Source organism: Nerophis ophidion, linkage group LG25 (genome assembly GCF_033978795.1).
Source record: "Nerophis ophidion isolate RoL-2023_Sa linkage group LG25, RoL_Noph_v1.0, whole genome shotgun sequence".
Classification (NCBI taxonomy): domain Eukaryota; kingdom Metazoa; phylum Chordata; class Actinopteri; order Syngnathiformes; family Syngnathidae; genus Nerophis; species Nerophis ophidion.
The window spans coordinates 31,585,087-31,607,990 of NC_084635.1; the positions used below are offsets into that span (position 1 = coordinate 31,585,087).

The 22,904-nt window shown below is 39.7% G+C and overlaps 1 protein-coding gene across 1 annotated transcript in view; it reads right to left on the minus strand.

Moving 5' to 3' along the window:
- LOC133542850 (protein diaphanous homolog 3-like) overlaps positions 1–22,904 on the minus strand; it is a 359,695-nt gene that overhangs the window by 325,619 nt on the left and 11,172 nt on the right. Inside the window, exons 2-5 of the mRNA XM_061887061.1 lie at positions 21,910–22,045; positions 9,131–9,163; positions 3,620–3,802; positions 193–297 (exon numbers count right to left, since the gene is read on the minus strand). Coding sequence (XP_061743045.1) covers positions 193–297; positions 3,620–3,802; positions 9,131–9,163; positions 21,910–22,045 — 457 coding nt within the window. The remainder of the gene's footprint in view (positions 1–192; positions 298–3,619; positions 3,803–9,130; positions 9,164–21,909; positions 22,046–22,904) is intronic.

The window sequence follows — 22,904 nt, forward strand, 5'->3', positions numbered from 1 at the left end:
ATAAAAAATTATTCTGCGGCCCGGTGGTTAGGGACCACTGAAGTACAAGATGTGTCTTTACGTGAGAAACCGCATGACATAGCATAAATCACTTGCATTTTACAGACGGTTACCTTTACTAATATTATTATTATTAGTAGTAGTATTAGTATTGCATCCTCTGTACGTTCAGCAGAAGTTGAAAAAACATACCGTTTTTGAAGCAGTACAAACGTACTGCATGACCATTTCTCTTTTTGTACTCAAGTCCTTATCTCTCAAGGGTGTCTTTTTTTCTTCGTTCAAGTTCATGTCCTCCTGAAATCAAGATGAAAAGGAAAAGCATTCAATTGTTCTGTTTGTACCATACACTAGGCAACCGAGCATTCCATTTGCAGGCAGAATAATAGTTAAGGCAAGAAAACATCCATTGCATCAGAAAACATATGTAAATGTAGTAAGGATAAGTATGTTTTAAAGTAATTCCATCCATCCATCCATCTTCTTCCGCTTATCCGAGGTCGGGTCGCGGGGGCAACAACCTAAGCAGGGAAACCCAGACTTCCCTCTCCCCAGCCACTTCGTCTAGCTTTTCCCGGGGGATCCCGAGGCGTTCCCAGGCCAGCCGGGAGACATAGTCTTCCCAACGTGTCCTGGGTCTTCCCCGTGGCCTCCTACCGGTTGGACGTGCCCTTAACACCTCCCTAGGGAGGCGTTCGGGTGGCATCCTGACCAGATGCCCAAACCACCTCATCTGGCTCCTCTCCATGTGGAGGAGCAGCGGCTTTACTTTGAGTTCCTCCCGGATGGCAGAGCTTCTCACCCTATCTCTAAGGGAGAGCCCCGCCACCCGGCGGAGGAAACTCATTTCGGCCGCTTGTACCCGTGATCTTATCCTTTCGGTCATGACCCAAAGCTCATGACCATAGGTGAGGATGGGAACGTAGATCGACCGGTAAATTGAGAGCTTTGCCTTCCGGCTCAGCTCCTTCTTCACCACAACGGATCGGTACAACGTCCGCATTACTGAAGACGCCGCACCGATCCGCCTGTCGATCTCACGATCCACTCTTCCCTCACTCGTGAACAAAACTCCTAGGTACTTGAACTCCTCCACTTGGGGCAGGGTCTCCTCCCCAACCCGGAGATGGCATTCCACCCTTTTCCGGGCGAGAACCATGGACTCGGACTTGGAGGTGCTGATTGTCATTCCGTTCGCTTCACACTCGGCTGCGGACCGATCCAGCGAGAGCTGAAGATCCCAGTCAGATGAAGCCATCAGGACCACATCATCTGCAAAAAGCAGAGACCTAATCCTGCGGTTACCAAACCGGAACCCCTCAACGCCTTGACTGCGCCTAGAAATTCTGTCCATAAAAGTTATGAACAGAATCGGTGACAAAGGACAGCCTTGGCGGAGTCCAACCCTCACTGGAAATGTGTTCGACTTACTGCCGGCAATGCGAACCAAGCTCTGGCACTGATCGTACAGGGAGCGGACCGCCACAATAAGACAGTCCGATACCCCATACTCTCTAAGCACTCCCCACAGGACCTCCCGAGGGACACGGTCGAATGCCTTCTCCAAGTCCACAAAGCACATGTAGACTGGTTGAGCAAACTCCCATGCACCCTCACGAACCCTGCCGAGAGTATAGAGCTGGTCCACAGTTGCACGACCAGGACGAAAACCACACTGGTCCTCCTGAATCCGAGATTCGACTATCCGGCGTAGCCTCCTCTCCAGTAAACCTGAATAAACCTTACCGGGAAGGCTGAGGAGTGTGATCCCACGATAGTTGGAACACACCCCCTGGTCCCTTCTTAAAGAGAGGGACCACCACTCCGGTCTGCCAATCCAGAGGTACCACCACCGATGTCCACACGATGCTGAAGAGTCTTGTCAACCAAGACAGCCCCACAGCATCCACAGCCTTAAGGAACTCCGGGCGGGTCTCATCCACCCCTGGGGCCTTGCCACTGAGGAGCTTTTTAACTAAATTGGCAACCTCAGCTCCAGAAATAGGAGAGCCCACCACAGATTCCTTAGGCACTGCTTCCTCAAAGGAAGACGTGTTGGTGGGATTGAGGAGGTCTTCCAAGTATTCCTTCCACCTATCCACAACATCCGCAGTTGAGGTCAGCAGAACACCATCCGCGCCATACACGGTGTTGATAGTGTACTGCTTACCCTTCCTGAGGCGGCGGATGGTGGTCCAGAATCGCTTCAAAGCCGTCTGGAAGTCGTTTTCCATGGCTTCCCCGAACTCCTCCCATGTTCGAGTTTTTGCCTCCGCGACCTCTGAAGCTGCACAGTGCTTGGCCTGTCGGTACCTGTCCACTCCCTCCGGAGTCCTATGAGCCAAAAGAACCCGATAGGACTCCTTCTTCAGCTTGACGGCATCCCTCACCGCTGGTGTCCACCAACAGGTTTTGGGACAGGCACAAACTACCTTGCAGCCACAGCTCCGATCAGCCGCCTCGACAATAGAGGTGCGGAACCCGGTCCACTCGGACTCAATGTCCAGCACCTCCCTCGTGACATGTTCAAAGTTCTTCCGGAGGCGGGATTTGAAACTTTCTATGACAGGAGACTCTGCCAGACGTTCCCAGCAAACCCTCACAATGCGATTGGGCCTCCCAGGTCTGTCCGGCATCCTCCCCCACCATCGCAGCCAACTCACCACCAGGTGGTGGTCAGTAGAAAGCTCCGCCCCTCTCTTCACCTGAGTGTCCAAAACATGAGGCCGCAAATCCGATGACACAACTACAAAGTCGATCATGGAACTGCGGGCTAGGATGTCCTGGTGCCAAGTGCACATATGGACACCCTTATGTTTGAACATGGTGGTTGTTATGGACAAACTGTGACGAGCACAAAAGTCCAATAACAAAACACCACTTGGGTTTAGATCCGGGCGACCATTCTTCCCAATCACGCCTCTCCTGGTTTCACTGTCGTTGCCAACATGAGCGTTGAAGTCTCCCAGTAGGACAAGGGAATCACCCGGGGGAGCACTCTCCAGTACTCCCTCGAGTGTACCCAGTCAGGACCTGTCCCCCCCACCCGAAAGCGGAGGGAGGCTACCCTTTCGTCCACCCGGTTGAACTCCAACGTGCAGGCTTTGAGCCGGGGTAAAACGAGAATTGCCACCCCAGCCCGTCGCCTCTCAAAGCCGGCAACGCCAGAGTGGAAGAGAGTCCAGCCCCTCTCGAGAGAAGTGGTTCCAGAGCCCTTGCTGTGCGTCGAAGTGAGTCCGACTACATCCAGCCAGAATTTCTCCACTTCACGCACTAGCTCAGGCTCCTTCCACCCCAGTGAAATGACGTTCCACGTCCCAAGAGCTAGCTTCTGTAGCCGAGGATCGGACCACCAAGTGCCCTGCCTTCGGCTGCCGCCCAGCTCACATCGCACCCGACCTCTTTGGCCCCTGCTATGGGTGGTGAGCCCATTGGAGGGGTGACCTACGTTGCATATATATCTGACTAATGTATAGAAAAACTATTTTTTTTCTCCTGGAATTCAGCACACTAAAGTACGGAAAATACGGTAGTCTTATATTTGCGATAATACGGCATTTCTGCACCTCTACAGCTCGATGGAAACTTCAATATAAGAATATCGGAATGACTTTCATACCATCATCTTTTCAAACAGTGCCAGGATTTCCTTCTCTGAAGTGATCTTGGATGAGAGTTCCACAAACTCGTGGGAGTTGGAGGAGGAAAACACGGCCCAATCCGAGTGGCTGTGTTTAGCATGCGCTAGGGTGGGCCGCTCCTTTTTGCTCCCCGGGATCCGAATACTGGCAAATCTGTCCAGCTGCACAAAAACGAAGAAAAGGAGACACGGTGTTACAAATGCATACACAAGTGAGTGACAAGGTGAAATAAGAGTTACGTTAGAAGTAGAAATGATAATTAACAGAATGGGGTTAACACCACAGAGCTGCCAAGCCTCACGCTTTGAGCGTGAGAGTAACGCAATTCAACCAATACTCACGCCACACTTTACATTTCCCCATTCACTACTGTGTAAAAGGATGATACCCGAAACCGGTTTTCCCGGTGGTTCGATAAGAAAAGAACCGCAACTTAACGCCAAAAATAACGGAAATGCTGATTATCGGTCCTGCTTGACACCGACCTCTATTTAATAATACAACTTTAACATTTGACAACCAAATAATAAAACAAGGTGACTCGGTAAAAAAATCTGGGTATTATCTTCGACCCAACTCTCTCCTTTGAGTCACACATTAAAAACGTTACTAAAACGGCCTTCTTTCATCTTCGTAATATCGTTTAAGTGCAATGACTATAAAGTTCCATTCCAGTCAGAGCAGAAAGAAGACGCACTCTGTGCAAAGTCGTTGCTGTTTCTGCCTTGGTTTACAGCAGATCTGGGCAAAATACAGCCCGCGGGCCACATGCGGCCAATTAAGACTTTCAATCCGGCATGCTGGACGTTCTACATCAAGCAAATTTCTGCATAAAAGTGATAATATATTATATTTTGGGTGTTTATTACCTTTAGCATTCATATGTTGCTGTTTGTTACACTTTTGTTGTGTTTTGCTTGATGGTAAAAGATGTCTATCGAGGACCGATGTTCATATGTTATTAATATTCAGTGTTTTATTGTCCATATTACATCTCTTAAGGACCAAGCTGTTTGTTTACATGTTTTGTTTTTTTTCCTCTTTGCTATTTGGGCTTATTGGATCCTAATTAGAAGAAAAACTAGGAATAATATTTTGATATGATGTACTTAGTCCATAAGTACACAAACGTGTACTTCATGTTTATTGACATGCTAATTCTTCTTTTATCATGTTTTTTTCCAAGTTCCATTGTATGTTATACTCTTCTAACACCACCAGATGGCAGTATAAGTGTCCACATAAGTGGCCATAAGACATAATTTAGAAAATAAAAGCTAAACGGTGCTGTCCACGCATGTGGACACTAAGCTTTTAGAGGTTTTAATATTGTAAATTTCAGTCGTTATTTTTTTGTACATTTTGAGTGTCCCTTTCAGTAAAAAAATTGTAAAATTCCTTTCTGTTTTTTTGAGGTCGGTCATAACTTTTTATAGAACTCTATCGGACATTCTGACTGGTATTAGAGTTACTGAAAAAAAAAGGGACCCAAACACACATTTATACATAACATACACATATTTTCTCTCAATGTGCCCCCCGGGTCAAAATATTTGCCAAACTCTTATTTACAGTGAGATGTTAATGTTTCATCACTGTCACGCTTCAAATAAAACAAAACCCATCGTTCATGTTAATGAGCCAGTCAGTACATTCGGTTCGTTTGTGAATATCACAACACTTCAGTCTATTCATCAATTTTGATACGTGGAACAAAGAAAATACAACTAAACTAATAATCAACAGAAGAAAATTAATTTCCCGTTTTAATCATACTTTGCATTTTCTTCAAACTCATTTTATGTCCCCCACCCCAGCACATTACTCCTCTCTCCTACCACGTCCAATTACGCAAAGGAGGCAATGATGTCATCCATCAACTTTAGGCAACTTTTATGACAGCCAATAGCTACTTTCCTTACTGGGGGACTTGGCAACACTGGAAGATGAAGATTGAAGACAGCGAGGATGGAAATGTGGGAGAGATACAAATTGAGAACACAGATGCAGAGGCTGAGACAGAAGAGCCAGCAGAGAAAAGAGAGGACGTGATTTACAATTTCTAATGTCTGCCTAATTAGCACTTGCATTAGGAGACCTGCTGGAGGCGAGGACATCAGTCTTAAGGTATAACTCGACTTTAAAAAATAGCCTACTATCAAAATGACTTTAAAAGTCTAAATGAGTGTTATAATGAAGACAACACATGATGAAAGTGTTTATATTAGCTATATTAGCCTACTATCAAAATGACTTTAAAGGGGAACATTATCACCAAACCTATGCAAGCGTCAATATATACCAGGAGTCGGGAACGTTTTTGGCTGAGAGAGCCAAGAAGCGAAATATTTTAAAATGTATTTCTCTAAGAGCCATATAATATTTTTTTAACACTGAAAACTAAACGTGTGCATTTTTAAGTAAAATCAACATTTCTAGAGTATAATAAGTCTCGTATTCTTCGTAATAACATTGTTATTCTGAAGCCAACTGTGGAGGGGGTGTGGCCTGCGGGCCTGCAGCGAAGCGGGGTGTTGCCAGGATTAGCCTCGAAATCAGCGACAGGTGCGTAAATTGCCCAGCTTGACCTTGTTATCTAATCAGCTGTCGCTCTGTTTATAAGTAGCAGCCGGGAGGAGACACGGGGTTGGGGCTGGAGCCAGAACGCGAGCGAGAACGAAAGAGAAAAAGACAATTGTTGGAAAGCAACTGAGAGACTTATTGAAAAATAAAACGATATTATAACCCTGAAACAGGCTCTCATGTCGGTGCTTAGTAGTTTGAAGAACCCCCAGGAGGGCAAGTCCTACGCTAACCAATAATAAATAAATTACTTCTTACCCTTAATGCAACTTTTTGAACAAGTGCGGTAGAAAAAAGGATGGATGGATTCAAATGCATGTGCATGTTTTATGTTTTGAACGTTATTTTTAACACTGTGATTACAAGTGGAATTATTCATTACTTATCGTGTCAAACAATGTCAGCTCAGTTTTATCCGAGAGCCAGTTGCAGTCACCAAAAGAGCCACATCTGGCTCCCGAGCCATAGGTTCCCTATGCCTGATATATACCTTGATGTTGCAGAAAAAAGACCATGTATTTTTTTAACTGATTTCCGAACTCTAAATGGGTGAATTTAAATTAAACGCCTTTCTGTTCATCGGTCTTTTAGCGATGACGTCAGAACGTGACGTCACCGAGGTAACACACCCGCCATATTCATTTTCACGTTACAAACACCGGGTCTCAGCTTTGTTATTTTCCGTTTTTTTGACTATTTTTTGGAACCTTGGAGACATCATGCCTCGTCGGTGTGTTGTCGGAGGGTGTAACAACACTAATAGGGAGGGATTCAAGTTGCACCACTGGCAAGAAATCTGCCGCCAGACCCCCATTGAATGTACCAGAGTGTCTGCACATTTGACCGGCGATGCTAAGACAGACATGGCACAGAGATGTATGGATAACCTGCAGATGCATTTGCAACGATTAAGTCAACAAAATCACAAAGGTGAGTTTTGTTGATGTTGTTGACTTATGTGCTAATCAGACATATTTGGTCACGGCATGACTGCCAGCTAATCGATGCTAACATGCTACGCTAATCGACGCTAACATGCTAATTACGCTAGCTGTATGTACATTTGAAACTAGATACCCACATTTAATGCGAAACAAACACTTACCAATCGACGGATTTAAGTTGCTCCAGTGTCACAAGATGCGAAAGTCCTGATCGTTTGGTCCGCACATTTTACCGGCGATGCTAATAAGGCAGCCATGCTATGGGCCACACATTAGGTACACCCGTGCTATGGCCGAATAGCGTCAATAGCTATTCGTTCAATAGCTTCAATTTCTTCTTCAATTTCGTTTTTGCTATCTGCCTCCATACTCCGACCATCTGTTTCAATACATGCGTAATCTGTTGAATCGCTTAAGCCGCTGAAATCCGAGTCTGAATCCGAGCTATTGTCGCTATATCTTGCTGTGGTAACCGCCATGTTTGTATTGGTAGCCCTGTATGACGTCACAGGGAAATGGATAGTGGTTTCGAAGATAGCGAAAATAAGGCACTTTAAAGCTTTATTTAGGGATATTCCGGGACCGGTAAAATTTTGAAAAAAAAACTTCAAAAAATACAACAAGCCTCTGCGAACTGATTTTTACTGTTTTTAACCCTTTTGAAATTGTGATAATGTTCCACTTTAAAGCTCTTATATAATGAAGACAACACATGATGTAAGTGTCTATATTAGCCTACTATCAAAATGACTTTAAAACTCTTATATAATGAAGACAACACATGATGTAAGTGTCTATATTAGCCTTCTATCAAAATGACTGTCGCAGGCTGACGCAAATCTTCATTGGCAGAAATGTTGAAATGTAATATGTATTCTACACATTTTTACAACACTGGAAAACATGAGTAAAACTTCTCAGAGGGTGAGAAATCTACTGGAAAAACTGGTTCAGAATGGCTAAAAGGTATAGATGTGTGTGTCCGAGTTAAATGAAACGGAAGGTTGTCTTCTTCAAACGGATGTATTGCAATCCTTGTAAGCTAGGTAAAAATTGCTGTGGTCTGGAACAACATGGCACACAAACAGCTATCAGAAATGCAGCCAATATTACATGCAGATACGATAAACACACAGAGGACATAAATAAAGGAAATTAAATGAGCTTAAATATATATGTACATACAGCTAGTCTATATAGCATGTTAGCATTGATTAGCTTGCAGTCATGCAAATATGCCTGTTTAGTGAAGTGAATCATATTTATATAGCGCTTTTCTCAAGTGACTCAAAGCGCTTTACATAGTGACACCCAATATCTAAGTTACATTTACAGTGTGGGTGGCACTGGGAGCAGGTGGGTAAAGTGTCTTGCCCAAGGACACAATGGCAGTGACTAGGATGGCACAAGCGGGAATCGAACCTGCAACCCTCAAGTTGCTAGCACGGCCACTCTACCAACCGAGCTATGCCCCCTAGCACTCCACACAAGTCAATCACATCAACAAAGCTCGCCCTTGTGCATTCACGCACAGCATAAATTGTTTGATGGCAAAAAACACGTCTTTCTGTGGCAGCGTTGGAGAAAGTTGTGCATGTAAACAAACGACGGTGAGTTCAAGGACCGCCAAAATTAGTAGGAGAAAATGGCACTCGCTGAATACTCTCATCAGTGAAGCATGTTTAATATAAACAGTGGGATTTCTAACAATTAAAAAGTTTTTTGGGCGAGTTTGTCCAACTACAGAAACCATATTAAAACAAAATGTATATAGGTTTAGCTACACCTTTTTCATACATTTTTGAAAAGGTTCCAAAGTGCCACTGTGGCGACCCCCGGGTTAGACGATCTCTGGCGATTTTGGCTTTGTGAATAAATGCAGAAAATTAGTCGTGTTAGTGAACAGTGACAGTTGGCAGCCAAGACGACGGAAGAATTGTTTCCGTTATTTCTGTGTCTTACCACGTCATCGGTGAGATTTCTAAATTGGAGGTGCTGCACGTGGAGGGACAGACAAAAACAAAAGGAAGGTGCATCAAATACTTGGAAAAGGAGCCCACGTTGCAACTGGAAAGGATGCAAATATACAGGAAATATATAATGGCCGCTATATTTCAGACCAAAACATACAAAACATTGCCAGGCCTGTTTAGGTTAGTCCTCTTTTTCCCTTTTGATATACCGGTATTAAAGTTTTGACTACTGGCCCATACAATACGGATCCAATACTATCAGTATGTACACTATATTGCCAAAAGTATTTGGCCACCCATCCAAATGATGAGAGTCAAGTGTCCTAATCACTTGTATCAAATCAAGCACTTAGGCATGGAGACTGTGTCTACAAACATTTGTGAAACAATGGGCAGCTTTCAGTGATTTCCAGCGTGGAATTGTCATAGGATGCCGCCTGTTCAACAAATCCAGTCGTGAAACTTCCTCGCTCCTAAATATTCCAATGTCAACTGTTGGCTTTACTATAAGAAAAAGTGTGAAATTTGGTGGAGGAGGAATTATGGTGTAGGGTTGTTTTTCAGGAGTTGGGTTTGGCTCATTAGTTCCAGTGAACTGACGAGAATTTAGGCATTTACAAAGAACATTTGGATTATTGATAAATGTGTTAATCACAAGTTGATTTATTGTTTTATTTCTTGAAAAGCCCACCATACATAAAAGAAAAAACAAATGTTGCTGCTTCTCTCTGAAAAGGCTGACAAGAATTTAGGCGTTTTTTGGCCGCAGCAATTCAGAAATAAAGCCTGCAAAATCTTTAAGGCAATGACTACTAAGAAACATACCTCTAAGCTCGTTTATGTTTGTATTGCAACCTTGTATCTACTTTTAAGTCTGTATAGTGTAAAAAGACTAAAACATCAATATTATTCCTATAATTGTTAAAATCCTGTGCTTTTTTAGGTTAACGTTACAAAGAACATTTGAATTATTGATAAATGTGTTAATCACAAGTTAATTTATTGTTTTATTTTTTAAAAACCCCACCATAAATAAAAGAAAAAACAAATGTTGCTGCTTCTCACTGAAAAGGCTGACAAGAATTTAGGCATTTTTTGGCCGGAGCAATTAGAAATAAAGCCTGCAAAATCTTTAAGGGAGTGACTACTAAGAAACATACCTCTAAGATAATTTATGTTTATACTGCAACCTTGTATCTACTTTTAGTCTGTATAGTGTAAAATGACTAAAACATCAATATTATTCATACAATTGTTGTTAAAATCCTGTGCTTTTTGAGGTTAACATTACAAAGAACATTTGAATTATTGATAACAAATATGTTAATCACAAGTTAATTTATTGTTTTATTTTTAAAAAAGCCCACCATAAATTAAAAAAAAGAAAATGTTGCTGTTTCTCTCTGAAAAGCTGACGAGAATGTAGGCCTTTTTTGGCCGCAGCAATCAGAAATAAAGCCTGCAATATCTTTAAGGGAGTGACTACTAAAAAACATACCTCTAAGATCATTTATGTTTGTATTGCAACCTTGTATCTACTTTTAAGTCTGTATAGTGTAAAATGACTAAAACATCAATATTATTCATACAATTGTTGTTAAAATCCTGTGCTTTTTTAGGTTAACGTTACAAAGAACGCTTGAATTATTGATAAATGTGTTAATCACAAGTTAATTTGTTTTATTTTTAAAAAAACCCACCATAAAAAAAAGAAAACACATGTTGCTGCTTCTCTCTGAAAAGCCTGACAAGAATTTAGGTGTTTTTTGGCCGCAGCAATCAGAAATAAAGCCTGCAAAATCTTTAAGGAAGTGACTACTAAGAAACATACCTCTAAGAACATTTATGTTTATACTGCAACCTTGTATTTACTTTTAGTCTGTATTGTGTAAAATGACTAAAACATCAATATTATTCCTATAATTGTTGTTAAAATTCTGTGCTTTTTGAGGTTAACGTTACAAAGAACGTTTGAATTATTGAAAAATGTGTTAATCACAAGTTAATTTATTGTTTTATTTTTTTAAAAAAACACCATAAATAAAAGAAAAAACACATGTTGCTGAATCTTTCTGAAAAGGCTGAAATGAATTTAGGCATTTTTTGGCCGCAGCAATCAGAAATAAAGCCTGCAAAATCTTTAAAGGGAATGACTACTAAGAAACATACCTCTGAGCTTGTTTATGTTTGTACTGCAACCTTGTATCTACTTTTAAGTCTGTATAGTGTAAAATGACTAAAAACATCAATATTATTCATACAATTGTTGTTAAAATCCTGTGCTTTTTGAGGTTAACGTTACAAAGAACGTTTGAATTATTGATAAATGTGTTAATCACAAGTTAATTTGTTTTATTTTTAAAAAACCCCACCATAAAAAAAAAGAAAACACATGTTGCTGCTTCTCTCTGAAAAGGCTGACAAGAATTTAGGCGTTTTTTGGCCGCAGCAATTCAGAAATAAAGCCTGCAAAATCTTTAAGGGAGTGACTACTAAGAAACATACCGCTAAACTCGTTTATGTTTGTATTGCAACCTTGTATCTACTTATAAGTCTGTATAGTGTAAAATGACTAAAACATCAATATTATTCATACAATTTTTGTTAAAATCCTGTGCTTTTTGAGGTTAACGTTACAAAGAACATTTGAATTATTGATAAATGTGTTAATCACAAGTTTATTTATTGTTTTAATTTTAAAAAAGCCCACCATAAATAAAAGAAAAAACTAATGTTGCTACATCTCTCTGAAAAGGCTGACAATAATTTAGGCATTTTTTGGCCGCAGCAATTCAGAAATAAAGCCTGCAAAATCTTTAAGGCAATGACTACTAAGAAACATACCTCTAAGCTCGTTTATGTTTGTATTGCAACCTTGTATCTACTTTTAAGTCTGTATAGTGTAAAATGACTAAAACATCAATATTATTCCTATAATTGTTAAAATCCTGTGCTTTTTTAGGTTAATGTTACTAAGAACATTTGAATTATTGATAAATGTGTTAATCACAAGTTTATTTGTTTTATTTTTAAAAAACCCCACCATAAATAAAAGAAAACACATGTTGCTGCTTCTCTCTGAAAAGGCTGACAAGAATTTAGGCATTTTTGGGCCGCAGCAATCAGAAATGAAGCCTGCAAAATCTTTAAGGCAATGACTACTAAGAAACATACCTCTAAGCTTGTTTATGTTTGTATTGCAACCTTGTATCTACGTTTAAGTCTGTATAGTGTAAAATGACTAAAACATCATTATTCCTATAATTGTTGTTAAAATCCTGTGCTTTTTTAGGTTAACGTTACAAAGAACATTTGAATTATTGATAAATGTGTTAATCACAAGTTTATTTATTGTTTTAATTTTAAAAAAAGCCCACCATAAATAAATGAAAAAACTAATGTTGCTGCTTCTCTCTGAAAAGGCTGACAAGAATTTAGGCATTTTTTGGCCGCAGCAATTAGAAATAAAGCTTGCAAAATCTTTAAGGGAGTGACTACTAAGAAACATACCTCTAAGATCATTTATGTTTAAACTGCAACCTTGTATCTACTTTTAGTCTGTATTGTGTAAAATGACTAAAACATCAATATTATTCATACAATTGTTGTTAAAATCCTGTGCTTTTTGAGGTTAAGGTTACAAAGAACACTTGAATTATCGATAATTTTTTTATTCACAATTTAATTGATTGTTTTATTTTTATTTTTAAAAACAACTAAAAAGTTTAAAAAAAAAAATCTACTTTTGCAGCTTCTCTCTGAAAAATCTGAGGAACATTTTTGGGCTGCGGCAATCACAAACGCTCCAGGATACCAAAACATTTTGGACAATTCCCTGCTCCCAACTTTGTGGTCCCAACATGACTGTGCACCAGTGCACAAAGCAAGGTCCATAAAGACATGGAGGACAGAGTCTGGTGTGGATGAACTTGACTGGCCTGCACAGAGTCCTGACCTGAGCCCGATAGAACACCTTTGGGATGAATTAGAACGGAGACTGAGAGCCAGGTCTTCAGTGTGTGACCTCACCAATGCGCTTTTGGATGAATGGTGGAAAATTCCTATAAACACACTGCGCAACTTTGTGGACAGCCTTCTCAGAAGAGTTGAAATGTAATAGCTGCAAAAGGTGGACCAACATCTTATTGAACTATATGGGTTAGGAATGGGATGGCACTTCAACTTCATATGCGAGTCTAGGCAGGTGGCCATAAAATGTATATTACATACTTTTTTTGTTTACCTGTTTTAGTTTGACAATGTGGAAAATGCTTCTTCAATTGATCACATGAGCTGGGTAGAAGTGTTTGAGGGGAGTCTGGAATGAACTGCAAACTATTTTGTCGTTCTATTCAAGAATTCCAGGAACTTAATAGTCCTACAAATTAGAGAGTTGTGACGGGCACTAGGACCATGCGCTCACCCAGCTGGTACTGAAGTCTTCTGTGCACACTTTTAAGTGCAAATTGAATTGTATCATCATTCTTGTGTTGGCAGTCTTGGAATAAAGACCTCAAAGAAGCGGCAACAGTGTGTTTCCTCGCATCTGTCGCTTTGGATCACGTCGGGGTCACCGATGTGGCAAATGCCCAAAATAAACAAATAAGAAACGCCGTTGCTGTTTATTTCAGGTCTTTATTCCAAGACTGCTGACATGAGAAGGCTGAAACAATTCAATTTGCACTCAACAGTGTACCCAAGAAGACTCTGAACCCATACCAGCTGGGTGAGAGCATGGTCCTAGTGCCCGCCAAAGAACTAAAATATCAATAGTATATACCAGGGGTAGGGAACCTATGGCTTTAGAGCCAGATGTGGCTCTTTTGATGACTGCATCTGGCTCTCAGATAAATCTGAGCTGACACTGCTTGACACGGTAAGTAATGAATAATTCCGCTTGTAATCACAGTGTTAAAAGTAACGTTCAAAATATAAAACATTCTCCTGCCTTTTAATCCATCCATCCGTTTTCTACCGCACCTGTTCAAGAAGTTGCGTTAATGGTAAAAAGTTATTTATTTATTATTTATTAGTGTGGGGCTTGCCCTCCTGGGGGTTCTTCAGACCACCAAGCACCGACATGAGAGCCTGGTCCAGGGTTACAATATTGTTTTATTTTTCAATAAGTCTCTCAGTTGCTTTCCAGCAATTGTCTTTTTCTTTTTCGTTCTCGCTCGCACTCTGAATCCAGTCCCAACCCCGTCTCTCCTCCTGGCTGCTGCTTATAACAGAGCGACAGGTGATTAGATAACAAGGCCCAGGTGGGCCATCTACGCACCTGTCGCTGATTTCGAGGCCGGTCCTGGCACACCCTGCTTCGCTGCAGGCCCGCAAACCACGCCCCCTCCACAGTTAGCTTCAGAATAACAATGTTATTACAGAGAATAACAGACCTATTATACTCTAGAAATGTTGGTTTTATTTAAAAATGTATGTGATTAATTGTGTTCAGTGTAAAAAAATTATTTTATGGCTCTTACGGAAATACCTTTTAAAATATTTGGCTTCTTGGCTCTCTCCGCCAAAAAGGTTCCCGACCCCTGCTCTAGAGCCAGATGTGGCTCTTTTCATGACTGCATCTGGCTCTCGGATAACTCTGAGCTGATATTGCTGAACAGGATAAGTAATGAATAATTCCACTTGTAATCACAGTGTTAAAAACAACGTTCAAAATATAAAAAAATTCTCATGCATTTTTATGTTCAAGAAGTTGCGTAAATGGTAAGAAGTAATTTATTTATTATTGGTTAGTGTGGGGTTTGCCTGTTATAGGGTTACAATATTGTTTTATTTTTCTGTCAGTTGCTTTGCAGCAATTGTCTTTTTCTCTTCCGTCCTCACTCGCGCTCTCGCTCCAGCCCGAACCCCGTCTCTCTTCCTGGCTGCTGCTTATAACAGAGCGACATGTGATTAGATAACAAGGCCCAGGTGGGCCATCTACGCACCTCTTGCTGGTTTCGAAGCCGGTGCTGGCAACATCCCGCTTTGCTGCAGGCCCGCAGGCCACGCCCCCTCCACAGTTAGCTTCAGAATAACAATGTTACTACAAAGAATAAGAGACTTATTATACTCTGGAAATGTTGGTCTTACTTAAAAATGGACGCCTTTAGTTGTGTTCAGTGTTATAAAAAATATTATATGGCTCTTAGGGAAATACATTTTAAAATATTTGGCTTCTTGGCTCTCTCAGCCAAAAAGGTTACCGACCCCTGGTATATATCATACATAATACTATATAATTACATAATGTATATAGAGTAAGTTTACAAACACTTGTAAAGAACATAACGTCATGGATGTCCTGAGTTTCCAATAATTTCTATTTTTTTGTGATAGAGTGATTGGAGCACATACTTGTTGGTCACAAAAAAACATTCATGAAGTTTGGTTATTTTCTGAATTTGTTTTGGATCTACTGAAAATGTGAGCAAATTTGCAGGGTCAAAAGTATACATACAGCAATGTTAATATTTGCTTACATGTCCCTTGGCAAGTTTCACTGCAATAAAGCGCTTTTGGTCGCCATCCACAAGCTTCTGCTTGAAATTTTGACCACTACTCTTCACAAAGTTGTTGCAGTTCAGCTAAATTTGTTGGTTTTCTGACAAGGACTTGTTTCTTCAGCATTGTCCACACATTTAAGTCAGGACTTAGGAAAGGCCATTCTAAAACCTTCTTTCTAGCCTGATTTAGCCACTCCTTTACCACTTTTGACGTGTGTTTGGGGTCATTGTCCTTTTGGAACACCCAACTGCGCCCAAGATCCAACCTCCGGGCTGATGGTTTTATGTTGTCCTGTAGAATTTGGAGGTAATCCTCCTTTTTTCATTGTCCCATTTACTCTATTTAAAGCACTAGTTGCATTGGCAGCAAAACAGGCCCAGAGCGTAATACTACCACCACCATGCTTGACGGTGGGCATGGTGTTCCTGGGATTTTTCTCCTCCAAACATAGTGCTGGGTATTGTGAGCAATCAGCTCCATTTTAGTTTCATCTGACATCACATGGACAAAGATAAGACCTACTGGGGTAAAGTTCTGTGGTCAGACGGTCAGTAGACCCATAATAAATTCATAAAAGAACCAAACTTCATGAATGTTTTTTGTGACCAACAAGTATGTGAGTAGCCTTCGCCATTAGGTTGAATGTGCCAGTCTTGTCTTTTGTTGAGTCCTACAAAGTGATTGTACTGTAAGTATGGTCCGTTTGGCTGTAACATGCACCTTAGTTATAGTTTTTATTACATAATGTGGAATTTTTGAAATCCACATGTAAAATTTCTCATCTGTAGCATGTTTACGCCATATCTCATCTAAATTAGCATCAAGCTAGCACTTTTGCTTTAATGCATTTCTCTTATTTTGGAACGTCACAGAGAAGTTATTTTGCATCTCATATACTTTATATTGACTTAGTTTATTTCTGCATGCTCAGTTTTACTGTTTTGAAGTTAAGACTAAACTAAAAGTCTCAAATGTAGACAACCTGTTATCACAGTATCAGAGTTCTTACATTGGACTTTTTAAAAGTAGACCGATACAATTTTAATAAAGGTTTTATGTTGTTATCAGACCGATTGCAATATCATAATTTTACTGCAGTATCTTTGCATTGGTGTACAAAAATAAACACTAGGGGGAGCAACAATTTAAACATGTAAATGCCATCTTAATATAACAGGTGTGCAGCTTATAAAACGTATGCATCTTTACTAAATCGACACAGCAGGCAGAACATCACAAGTCACTTTAATGTTCATTTTAATATTTAGATTACGTGTATAATTCTGCCTTTTTATTTTTAACTTTGAACAATCATGGTTAATTTGTTTTTCGTCAAAATTGGCTGATTTAGCCCCAGCTTGGATTTACTTAGCATTTTAATTGTAAAAGTTAATAATAAACACAAACTCATTAGCGCAAGCATTTTTACCTTGCTGGGTGAAGTAATTAATCTTTGCAACATTCAGCAGATGGTTAAAAAAAAAAAAAAAGTAGAAAAACATCTGAAACAAACGAGTGTTAAACACGACAAAATAAATACATTCTCATTCATTTCACCTTGACCCCAAGGGAGAGATAAAATCCTCCTAAACACATTTTTAACACCTCCCATTAGCATATTTTATTGTAATTTCCTTTTTTTACTGCATGAAAACATCCATAATACAGAGTGGGCTTGAAAGAGAAACTGCCTACTTTTCTGGTCCTATACTGCCACCTACTGGAATGATGTGGGAAGTCAATCAGGGATAAATGCAAGATAAGCAACTTTATCTCCCATAAGTGTATGGGCCTGGGCGATATGGCTTAAAACTGTATCACTATACAAGTGTTTTAATTGCTTAATTATTGATATTTTTGGTGAAATATTGAAATTAAGGTCCAGGAAAAAACATTCAATGTAAATATCTATATTTGAAAAGTAACCTTCCTCTTATATAATCCACTCAACTGTCAAGGGAGAAAGGAAATCTCAATACAAGCATGGAAAAAAAAAGTAGCGTATTTTTCGGGTTATAAATCACCCCGGAGTATAAATCGCACCGGCAGAAAATGCATAATGAAAAAGGAAAAAAAAAACATACAATTTTTTCATCACCGAGAAATATAAATGTTTTAGATATTTTATGCAGTATTGCAACCAACTACAATATAAATGATAAATAAATGATAAATGGGTTGTACTTGTATAGCGCTTTTCTTGACACTACTTCCACATTTACCCATTCACACACACATTCACACACACATTCACACACTGATGGAGGGAGCTGCCATGCAAGGCGCCAACCAACACCCATCAGGAGCAAGGGTGAAGTGTCTTGCTCAGGACACAACGGACATGACGAGGTTGGTACTAGGTGGGAATTGAACCAGGGACGCTCAGGTTGCGCACGGCCACTCTCCCCACTGCGCCACGCCGTCCCTAAATATCTAAAATGAACAATTCCCAACCACTGGGCCGCAACCACTGGGCCGCAGCAGGTAACGTGACCCAAAATATATGTAATTAATGTAATAATGGATTGTTCTTGCACAATATCGTGTTAGACCCGCTCGACATCCATTGCTTGCGGTCCTCTCCAAGGTTAATCATTGTCACTGTCACCGACGTCCCACTGGGTGTGAGTTTTTCCTTGCCCTTATGTGGGCTCTGTACCGAGGATGTCGTTGTGGTTTGTGCAGCCCTTTGAGACACTTGTGATTTAAGGCTATATAAATAAACATTGATTGATTGATTGATTGATATACAAGTCCCACTGGAGTATAAGTCGAATTTTGGGGGGAAATTTATTTGATAAAACCCAACACAAGAATAGACATTTGAAAGGCAAATTAAAATAAAAAATAGAATAGTGAACAACAGGCTGAATAAGTTTACGTTACATGAGGCATAACAAACCAACTGAGAAGGTGCCTGGTATGTTAATGTAACATATTATGGTAAGAGTCATTCAAATAACTATAACATATAGAACAGGGGTGTCAAACTCAAATACAGAGTGGGCCAAAATTTTAAACACAACAAAGCCGCAGGCCAAGGTTGAACAAATTAACCCTTTATTAAAGACCCAAACAAGTTTTGCATTAAATATTGAACAAGCTAGGCTTATATAACTTTAGTGACATGCAAAATCCAGTTTCAAATAATAATAATCATTAAAAGAATATCAATGGCATATCAAATAAAATTGAAATAAACATTTTATGTCTGTTTTTCTATTTGCAATCTCCCGAGGTAAATATCACTTGTTTTCCAAAGGCTAATAATAAATTTGAAAATAAAAAAACAATAATGAATGAACCAAACATTCAAGCCTTGAAGTAGCAAGAGAAAATGCATGAATAAAATGTTAATTATTGGTCAGTTTTCTGGAAGTTTCCTGGAAGAGTTAGTGCTGCAAGGGTTTGTGGGTATTTGTTCTGTTATGTTACGGTGCGGATGTTCACCTGAAATGTGTTTGTCATTCTTGTTTGGTGTGGGTTAGCAGTGTGGCGCATATTTGTAACAGTGCTAAAGTTGTTTATACGGCCACCCTCAGTGTGACCTGTATGGCTGTTGACCAAGTATGCTTTGCATTCACTTGTGCGTGTGTGTGTGTGTGTAAAAGCCACAAATATTATGTGACACGCTGTTAGTATGGAGGAAAAGCGGACGTGACGACAGGTTGTAGAGAACGCTAAAGGCAGTGCCTTAAATGCACGCCCCCAATATAGTTGTCCAGGTGGAAATCGGTAGAAATTCGGGAGAATGGTTGCCCCGGGAGATTTTCGGGAGGGGCACTGAACTTTGGGAGTCTATCGGGAAAATTAGGAGGGTTTGCAAGTATGAGTATTAGCGGTGAATGCGGTGTTACAGCGGCACAGACGCTGTATAACACTGGCGAGCCAGATCTAATGCAAAATTGATATTGCCTCAAGGGCCAAATTAAATTACACGGCGGGCCAGTTTTGGCCCGCGGGCCAGAGTTTGACACCCATGATATAGAACATGCTATACGTTTACCAAACAATCCGTCACTCCTAATCGATAAATCCCATTAAATCTTATACGTCTAGTCTCTTACGTGAATGAGCTAGATAATATTTTTGATATTTTACGGTAATGTGTTAATAATTTCACACATAAGTCGCTCCTGAGTATAAGTCGCACATCTGGCTAAACTATGGAAAAAAACAGCTCAAATGCCAGAATTGTACTGTGTAATTGTTTTTGTTTTTTTAACTGTAAATAAAAAAACTGCAATTTTGCAGTACAATTTTGGCACCTGAGCTGCCAGTTAGTTTTTACCGCAAATCAACAACTGTATATTTTTTGTTGTACAACTATAAATGTCAAACAACAGTTTATTACAGAAAAAAAGTACCATTTTTTTCTATTTAGAGAAAAATAATGTAAAAACCACAGTAAATTTCACAATTGCACCATGAAATCTATTGCTACTTTTACATTGCATAATTTAATGGATAACTTGCTTTGAAATCATTATTAGTATTTATTTCTATTAAAACAATTGGTGTGAATGTTTGAAAATATATGTTTGCATAATTAGACAATATTAAAGTTAACATAATTTGTGATTACATGGAGTACTAAAATAGAAAGAAAGAATACATTTAGTAGGAAAAGTTACAATACTTTATTGATACATATTATTTCCTGTGCTCTACAGCAGTGGTCCCCAACCACCGGGCCGCGGCCGCAGAATAATTTTGTATTATTTTTTATTAAATTATATATATATATATATATATATTTTTTTTTTTATTATTTTTATTAAATCAGCATAAAAAACCCAATATACATTTACAATTAGTGCACCAACCACAAAAACCTCCCTTTTTTATGACAAAAACGTCCCTTTTTCATGACAAAGGAAAAAAAAAAAAAAAAAAGGATCCCCGCTCCTGGGCCAAATAAAATGAAGTGGCGGGCCACAACCGGCCCCTGGGCCTTGAGTTTGACACCTGTGCTTTACAGCAGTGGTCCCCAACCACCAGGCCGCGGCCGCAGAATAATTTCGTATTAATTTTTATTAAAGTTTATATATATATATATATATATATATATATTTTATTTATTTTTATTTTTTATTTTTATTAAATCAGCATAAAAAACCCAATATACACTTACAATTAGTGCATCAACCACAAAAACCTCCCTTTTTCATGACAAAAACGTCCCTTTTTCATCCATCCATCCATCCATCCATCCATTTTCTACCGCTTATTCCCTTTCGGGGTCGCGGGGGGCGCTGGCGCCTATCTCAGCTACAATCGGGCTGACAAAGGAAAAAAAAAAAAAAAAAAAAAAAAAAAAAAAAGGATCCCCCCTGGGCCAAATAAAATGAAGTGGCGGGCCACAACCGGCCCCTGGGCCTTGAGTTTGACACCTGTGCTTTACAGCAGTGGTCCCCAACCACCAGGCCGCGGCCGCAGAATAATTTCGTATTAATTTTTATTAAATTTTATACATATATATATATATTTTTTGTATTTATTTTTTTTATTATTAAATCAGCATAAAAAAAACCAATATACACTTACAATTAGTGCATCAACCACAAAAACCTCCCCTTTTCATGACAAAAACGTCCCTTTTTCATGACAAAGGAAAAAAATCAAATAAATAAATAAAAAAAAGGATCCCCCCTGGGCCAAATAAAATGAAGTGGCGGGCCACAACCGGCCCCTGGGCCTTTAGTTTGACAGCTGTGCTTTACAGCAGTGGCCCCCAACCACCAGGCCGCGGCCGCAGAATAATTTCGTATTAATTTTTATTAAAGTTTATATATATATATATATATTTTTTTTTTATTTATTTATTTTTTTTTTTTATTAAATCAGCATAAAAAACCCAATATACACTTACAATTAGTGCATCAACCACAAAAACCTCCCTTTTTCATGACAAAAACGTCCCTTTTTCATGACAAAGGAAAAAAATCAAATAAATAAATAAAAAAAAGGATCCCCCCTGGGCCGCGGGTCAAATTATTAAGCGTTGACCGGTCTGCGGATACAAAAAGGTTGGGGACCTCTGCTCTACAGTATCGTCAATTTGAGTGTGACGAATACTCTCCTCAAAAATACGATTCAAAACTAATTGTACCATGTCTTTTCACATCTGGCAACCAGACTCTCAGAAAAACCAAAGTGCAGGTTGCCATGTCCGCACACCTGTGCAAATCCCCCTACAACTTGACTGTATTAGTTTAGGCAGAAAAAATAGGCAAAGTTTAACAAAAGTGTGTGAAAACTTACGAATTTAGGCTTGCGTTCTCCTTCTTCGCTGCATGGCGTGTTGAGGTGGGGAGACGCCTTCTTCTTGTGAGATTTGCCGTCTCGTCCTGACTCGGCTCGTTGTCTGCAGGTGTCCATGTTGTTGGTCGGAGGACACCTGCACCACGTGACGCACACTTAACATTATTATTATTACACCACGTGACACACACTTAACATTATCAGTGTGTGAATGCTCCAAAACATTCACACATGCTTTTCTACACCAAAATGCATCCATTTATTAATCAACTTCTTCTCCAGATTTTGGCGCGCTCTACCTTTCACATTTTTTATCCGATTCATGCTGTTCCAACTTCAAACTGTTCAGCCTATTTGGGTATCGCGGGCTTTCCTCTGACACATTCCAAAAATTCCCAGATTTCCGAGACATGTTTCCTAGGCAAAATTAACTGGCCATTTTTCAAACTTCCACCATTTCCAAATTTTTCCACCTATTCAAACCATTCCACCTTCAACATATTCTACCATTTCTTCCAAGTTCAAAAATATTCCAGGATTTTCCAGAACTCTTGGTTTCCCAAAGCCCTATTTCCCCGGATTCCAGGTTTTCCGGGACATTTTTCCTTGGCAAAATTAATTGGCCATTTTTCAAACTTCCACCATTTTCACATTTTTCCACCTATTCAAAACCATTCCACCTTCAACATATTCTAACCATTTCTTCCAAGTTCAAAAATATTCCAGGATTTTCCAGAACTCCTGGTTTCCCAAAGCCCCATTTCCCCGGATTCCAGATTTTCTGGGACATTTTTCCTAGTCAAAATGAATTGGCCATTTTTCAAACTTCCTCCATTTCCACATTTTTCCACCTATTCAAACCATTCCACCTTCAACATATACTACCATTTGTTCCAAGTTCAAAAATATTCCAGGATTTTCCAGAACTCCTGGTTTCCCAAAGCCCTATTTCCCCGGATTCCAGATTTTCTGGGACATTTTTCCTAGTCAAAATG